The sequence below is a fragment of the Penaeus japonicus genome, unplaced genomic scaffold (assembly GCF_977035675.1).
Source record: "Penaeus japonicus unplaced genomic scaffold, GWHDUDI00000001_assembly GWHDUDI00000041, whole genome shotgun sequence".
Classification (NCBI taxonomy): Eukaryota; Metazoa; Arthropoda; class Malacostraca; order Decapoda; family Penaeidae; genus Penaeus; species Penaeus japonicus.
In genome coordinates this window covers 25,127,955-25,135,454 of record NW_028234443.1, presented here as the reverse complement: position 1 = coordinate 25,135,454, position 7,500 = coordinate 25,127,955, and the positions used below count along the sequence as shown (strand labels likewise).

At 39.9% G+C, this 7,500-nt stretch overlaps 1 protein-coding gene across 1 annotated transcript in view; it reads right to left on the bottom strand.

Moving 5' to 3' along the window:
• Positions 1 to 7,500, bottom strand: part of LOC122262065 (nephrin) — a 50,149-nt gene that overhangs the window by 29,734 nt on the left and 12,915 nt on the right. The window contains exon 2 of the mRNA XM_086534450.1: positions 871 to 1,005. Coding sequence (XP_086390576.1) covers positions 871 to 1,005 — 135 coding nt within the window. The remainder of the gene's footprint in view (positions 1 to 870; positions 1,006 to 7,500) is intronic.

Genomic DNA, 7,500 nt, shown 5'->3' with positions numbered 1-7,500 from the left:
ATAAAGAGGTAGTCGCATCCTCAATCCACAGACACCAGAACAGGATGGTTGTCTGCAGAATGTCTTTTTTTCCCCTGTTATTATCTTCGTACCTCTTTTAACTATGTCTCCTTCCCTCTCTCTCTCTCCTTTCCTCCTTTCCTCCCTCACTTCTTCCATTCTATTGTTCCCTCCCTCCCTCCTCCCTCTTTCCCTCTTTCTTTCCCTCCACCCCTCTTTTCCTCTCTCCCTTCCTCCCTCCCTCTCTGCCTCCTTGCTTTCCTCCCTCCATCCCTCACTTCCTGTTCCTCTTTCATTCATTCCTCCCTTCCCTCCTTTCTTCCTTCCCTCTTTCCGTCCTTTCTGCCTGTCTTTTATCGTTCACTTATTTACTTCCGTCGTTCTTTTTTCTCTTCCTTCCTTCCTTTCGCCTTACATTTCATATTTCCTTCTTGTCTTCCTCCCTTCCTCCCCCCTTTACTCTCTCAAACTCACCGAAAGCGAAACCTTGCTCGTTGTCAACTGGTCTTCTGCCCTCAACCCTCTTCCATCAATCTTATCCGTCTTTACCCCCTCTTTACTTCCCTTGCCTCTCTCCCTCACCCCCTCCCTCCGTCAGCCCTTTCTCCTCCTTCCTCCCTCCCTATCTTCCTCTCTTTCTTCCTTCTATCCTTCCTCGCTCCTCCCTCCCTTCCTTCCTCCCTTTCTTCCTTCCTTCCTTTCTTCTTTCCATCCTCCCTCCCTCCCTCCCTCCCTCCCTTCTTCTCTCCCACCCATCCTTACTTCCTCCCTCCCTCCCTCCCTTCCTTCCCAGATTCCCAACCTACCCCTCCTCCCTCCTTCCCTTCCCTCCCTACCTTCCTCCCTTCCTCTCTTACACCTCAAACTTACCCAGAGCAAAGCCGTTCTTAGTCCACTGAGCTTTTCCTTGCTGGTTGTCGACTTCACATCGAAGAATTGCCTCGCTTCCGGCCACGACTTCGATGTCCTGCGGGGCGACGCGGAAGGACTGGAGGAGACACCATCCTGTGGGGAGACGGAGAAAAAAAGATGCATTAGAGAGGGTATGTTTGTGATGATTGGGAAGGTGGATTGGCAGAGGCAGAGGGAGGGGAAGGGAGTGAAAAACAGGAGGGGAGAGAGAGGCAAAGAGAAAGATAGATATATAGATAGACAGATAGATAGATAGATAGATAGAGATATAGACACACACAGAGAGAGAGAGAGAGAGAGAGAGAGAGAGAGAGAGAGAGAGAGAGAGAGAGAGAGAGAGAGAGAGAGAGAGAGAGAGAGAGAGAGAGAGAGAGAGAGAAAGAGAAAGAGAGAGAAAAGAGAGAAAATGAGAGAAAGAGAGGGAGCAACAATATACTTCTAGGAAAGAATATAGAAAGAAAGAGGGATAGAATATAGAGAGGGGAGATTATGATGATAAAGAGACACATAAAAAGCGTATAACATAGAATGTTAGATGCATTTTCTTTGCAATGTTTCCTGGGTTCGAAAGCGAGAGGGAGAGAAGAGGAAAGATAAAGTAGCAGAAAGAGGGTAAAACAGAGTGAGTGAGAGAGAGAGAGAGAGAGAGAGAGAGAGAGAGAGAGAGAGAGAGAGAGAGAGAGAGAGAGAGAGAGAGAGAGAGAGAGAGAGAGAGAGAGAGAGAGAGAGAGCAAGAGAGAGAGAGAAGAGAGAGAGAGAGAGAGAGAGAGAGAGAGAGAGAGAGAGAGAGAGAGAGAGAGAGAGAGAGAGAGAGAGAGAGAGAGAGAGAGAGAGAGAGAGAGAGAGAGAGAGAGAGAGAGAGAGAGAGAGAGAGAGAGAGAAAAGTTGGATACTACAATCATATAAAGTAATGAACACGACCTAAGACAAAACAAAATAATTGAAGTTATCATACAAAAATAACACCCATGAAAAAATAAGTAAAAGATTGAAAGAAAGAAAGAAAGAAAGAAAGAGAGAAAAAAAAAGGTACGTGCCCTTTTATCACGAGAACTCCTCAAGGTAGATTATTATTACTCTCCTTCTCCTGAAGACCTAAGCTTTCAAGCATGATAAGTAGGCCCCCACAAAAGCCTCTCACATGTACGAGAGTCTAGGCTAAGGCTATGTAAATTCTCAAAATGCTCCTCCATGCTCTTTCGCTTAGGACTGCCTCCTTCCTGCCGCTTGCTTCCGTCTTGGGAGAACTTCCGCGGGCGGCGAATTTCTTTTCCTGGGGATTCTTGACTCTCTCTTCTTTATTGCATTTATTTCATCACTTTTCCGAGTTTGTGTCTGTGAGTGTGTGTGTGTGTGTGTGTGTTTTGTCTGTGTGTGTGTGTGTTTTTTTAGTCTTTATCTTATCGATGTATGTTTCTTTTATCTATTTATTCATTATTATTATTATATTTTATTATATTATATTTTATTATATTTTATTTCATTATCATTTTTATTATTTTTTTATTCATTAATTTATATATTTATCTATTCTTATTTATTCATTAATTTATTAGTATTTTTTTTCTGTGTGTGTGTGTGTGTGTGTGTGTTTGGTGTTTGCCTGGCTGACTGTCTGTCTTTCATATGTGCGGTTTTCTTATATATATTTATCCAATTAATCATCTTTCTTTTTAATAGTAGTAAAACAATCATAATATTCCCAATTTGAGAGACATCACTATTCTTTTCTTTTTTTTTGGGGGGGGACAATAATGTTTAGAAAAAATATATATCTTTCAAACTGACGTTTAATTAAAACAGCGGAATTTTATAGCATATGTTAAAGCATTCGAAACAACAATGAAACTAAACATCACAGCATAACAACTCGTTGAATGAAATGCTGAATACCAATTCATTGCAGTGGCACGAAATCTCATCAATCTATCTTTAGTGAAATAAATAAAAGTTAAAAACAAAAACAAAAATCTAATAAAAGACAAACCCACATTACCAACATACATATCTGTATCTTGTTTCTTTTCTTTTTTATCACAAAGATACAGAAAAGTAATATCACAAAGACATGATCAGTTTAAATATTGTTTCACACAAAATATATAATCGTAGCGAGTGTGTCATTCGTAACACATTTCAGTTGAGGAAAAAAATGTTATTACGTTGTGATGGATGGTGTCTCGTATATATTTTTTTCCTTGTATGTAAATGAGCATGCGGTGGGTGTGGGGCGGGGATGGGAGTGAAGAGAGCGAGGGAGAGGGAGGGGGAGAGGGAGAGGAGAGGGAAAAGCGAATGGAGGAAGTAGCAGGAGGGAGGAGGATGGGAGGAAGAGAGAGAGTGAGTGATGTGTGTGTGCGTGTGCGTGTGCGTGTGCGTGTGCGTGTGTGCGTGTGCGTGTGCGTGTGCGTGTGCGTGTGCGTGTGCGTGTGCGTGTGCGTGTGCGTGTGCGTGTGCGTGTGTGTGTGCGTGTGCGTGTGCGTGTGCGTGTGCGTGTGCGTGTGCGTGTGCGTGTGCGTGAGAGAGAGAGAGAGAGAGAGAGAGAGAGAGAGAGAGAGAGAGAGAGAGAGAGAGAGAGAGAGAGAGAGAGAGAGAGAGAGACAGAGAGAGAGAGAGAGAGAGAGAGAGAGAGAGAGAGAGAGAGAGAGAGAGAGAGAGAGAGAGAGAGAGAGAGAGAGAGAAATAACATATTTCTTGAAACCAGGCAGTGGTTGTTTATATCAACTGGTTACTATAAATATAACAACTACTATTAGCCCGTTGATGTTGATGATAATGATGATGATGATGAGTAGGAGGAAGACGTTAATAACAATAATGATAATAATGACAATAATAGTAATAATAATAATGACAATGGTAATAATAAAAAAATAAAATAAAAATAAAAATATATATATATATATATATATATATATCTTTTATTACTGTGATAATAGTAATAATAAGAAAACAATAACAACAACAATGGCAAAAACAATAACAATAATGGCAATAATAATAACAATAAAGATAAAGATATAAATAAAAATGACGGGATAATAGCAAAAGAAATTAAATCAATGTCTACAACCAATGCCAATAACAACAAATAACAATCATCAAAAAAGGAACATCAAAAAACAACAACAACAACAAAGGATTCAGAACAAATCACATATTAAGCTCCATTTGATCCGTATTTGTTTTCCTTTTTTTTTTTTTTTTTTTTCTTCTTCGCCATTCCTCTAAGAAAATCTTTGATATCTTCTTCCTTTCCCCGCGTTCGTTCCCACGTCTTCTTGTCCCTCTCGGTTCTTCACGGTAAGTTACACGTCCCTCGGCAACGCTCTCTATCCTCTTGGTTCTTCTTGTGTCTTTTCTCGTGTTTGGGCCCAAAGAGGGGGGAGGAAGGGGGTTTGTGTGTATCTGTGTTTGTGTGTATGAGTTGGTATTGGGTTGTGTTTGTGTGCAGGCGCTGTATGTGTTTGTGTGTAAACGTGTGCGGGCGTTTGTGTGTCTGTGTGTGTGTGTAAATGTATGCGTGTGTCCTTTTTTTTTTTCAATTCCCCCATCCTGATCTCTCTCTCTCTCTTTCTTTCTCTGTCTCTGTCTGTCTCTCTCTCTCTCTCTCTCTCTCTCTCTCTCTCTCTCTCTCTCTCTCTCTCTCTCTCTCTCTATCTATCTATCTATCTATCTATCTATCTATCTATCTATCTCCTACCTCCCCCCCTCTCTCTCTCTCTCTCTCTCTCTCTCTCTCTCTCTCTCTCTCTCTCTCTCTCTCTCTCTCTCTCTCTCTCTCTCTCTCTCTCTCTCTCTCTCCACTCCCCTTCTCCCTCTCTCTATAATAAACTTTTCATAAACACGGTCACAATCCCTACTCACCCCCCCTCCCATCTCCCCCCTTTTTCCCTCAAATCCTAGAGGAGTAAAAAGCTCCAGTGTCACACGGTGTCAGGGCGTGTCAAGCAAGGGACGACCACATGTGTCAAGGGTGTCAAGTGTTGTCATGGCAGCCGAGGTCACAGGATAGTAACGTTACAGATAGCGGATAGGGCGAAGAACAGAAAGACTATACTAACACACAGGGAGATGGAGAGCGAAAAAGGGAGAGAGAGAGAGAGAGAGAGAGAGAGAGAGAGAGAGAGAGAGAGAGAGAGAGAGAGAGAGAGAGAGAGAGAGAGAGAGAGAGAGAGAGAGAGAAGAGAGAAAGAGAGAAAGAAAGAGAGAGAGAGAGAGAGAGAGAGAGAGAGAGAGAGAGAGAGAGAGAGAGAGAGAGAGAGAGAGAGAGAGAGATAGAGAGAGAGTACATCGTTTATATCTTATTCTGTCTGTATATTTCTATTTCTATATTTATCAATCTATCTACCTGTCTATTCACACACACACATACATACATGAATAGACAGACAGATAAATAGATAGGCAGACATATACATACACAGACACTCACTCAAATACACTCTGACAGAAAAATAAATAAATCAAAATCAAAAGAGAATCAATGAGTTTTCGAACCTAATCCCTCAGGATCTAAGACCTTTCAAAGCCTCTTTACCCGATGCTATTTTGGAAAGCCGGCATAAGGATATTAAAAAGATTTCTTAGTATTTTGAATGGAAGCGACGAATCAAAGGAAAACTATATCGATTAATGAAATAAATATTTGTTCAAGAATTCCTTTATGGTAAGAAAAAAAAACGTTAAATTTCAGCGAAAAATATTCATAAGATATGTTTACGAAATCCCTTATGGTTATGAAAATAACATTGAATTCTAACAAAGCGTATTTTAGAGACTTATAAATCATCAGACAACGATACCACTTATAACAATTATGATTATTTCCCGAAAAAATATCACCATGAGACCTACAAACAAATAGATGATATGTTCATACATGTTCATCATATTAATGAGTTAACTTCAACCAAGAGAACACGTAACAAGAGATGGGGGCGGTTGGTACTCGAATAAGGGGAGGGGGAGGGGGGGAGCAGGGGTGATGTGTTGCGTGGGGAGGGACGAGTGCCGGATTGCCTTCGTACAGCATACCACATACCACATAACATGCGTTCGTATGACCTCTGACAAACCATATGGATAGGCTGACATCCCTAGATATACTATCTCTCTTGCATATTTCGTGTGATTGTTTGGTGGGGGAAGGGGGGGGAGGACGGGGGAGGAGAGGGGAGGATAACGTCAGTAGCATGTGATGGATAATAGTTGTGCTTTCCTACTCTCTCTCTCTCTCTCTCTCTCTCTCTCTTTCTCCCTCTCTCTCTTTCTCCCTCTCTCTCTCTCTCTCTCTCTCTCTCTCTCTCTCTCTCTCTCTCTCCCCCTCTCTCTCTCTCTCTCTTCTTTCTTTTTTCTTTCTCTCCTTTCTCTCTCTCTCTCTCTCTCTCTCTCTCTCTCTCTCTCTCTCTCTCTCTCTCTCTCTCTCTCTCTCTCTCTCTCTCTCTCTCTCTCATCTTTCTCTCTCTTCTCTCTCTTTCTCTCTCTCTCTCTCTCTCTCTCTCTCTCTCTCTCTCTCTCTCTCTCTCTCTCTCTCTCTCTCTCTCTCTCTCTCTCTCTCTTTATCTCCTCCTCTCCCCCCCCCCCTCTCTCTCAATTTCCTTTACAAATACGAGCATAATTGGCAAATACTTAATGTAATGCAAACGACGAGGAAATATAGAAGTATATTTAGATTGGCTTGTTAAAATTGTCATTATAAAAGCCAATACTGATAAAGACCGTTATTATCATAAATATTATTACTAAAAATATTAACCAGCGTTATCATAATTTAGGTATGAGTTATCCATCCATAATATATATTTTTTTTTCAAAATCATAGTCTACATTAATCCTTGACCTTAATCACTTTAAAACACGAACTAATAATTTATTTCATAAGATTTACATCATTTTGATATATCTTATTTTCACAATCACGTCTTGTAGTTCAGTAGCTCGATAATAATGATTGATAATAATAATAATGATAATTGCAGTAACAGTAATGAGGAGGAGGAGGATAATAATAATAATGATAACAGCAATAGCAACAATCATAATAGTAGTTATAGTATTAGTGGCAGCAATACAATAAAAGTAGTTGTTGTTGTGGCTGTAAGAATCATGAAGACGATAATAACGATATGGATAACAATAATAATGATGATGATAATAATGGTAATATTGATGGTAATAATGATAATAATAATAATAGTAATAATAATAATAATAATGATAACAACAACAATAATATAATAATAATAATAATAATAACAACAATGATGATGATGATAATAATAATGATAATAATATCAACGATGATAATAATGATAATATAATGATAATGATGGTGATAATATCAATAATGATAAACAGTTATAAATAAAAAAGCAAGGGGAAAAAGAGAACACGAAATAAAGTATTAAGTTCTTAAAAGTCTGAGAAATTCATGTCATAAAAAAACAGAAAATGAAAAGAAGGGAAATCGCTTCAACACTCCATAAACACATGAGCATCAAGTTATAAACTGACACGACCATAAAAATATAAAGTGTCCCAACTCCCCCCAACCCCCCAACCCCCCTTCTACCCACTCCCCCACCC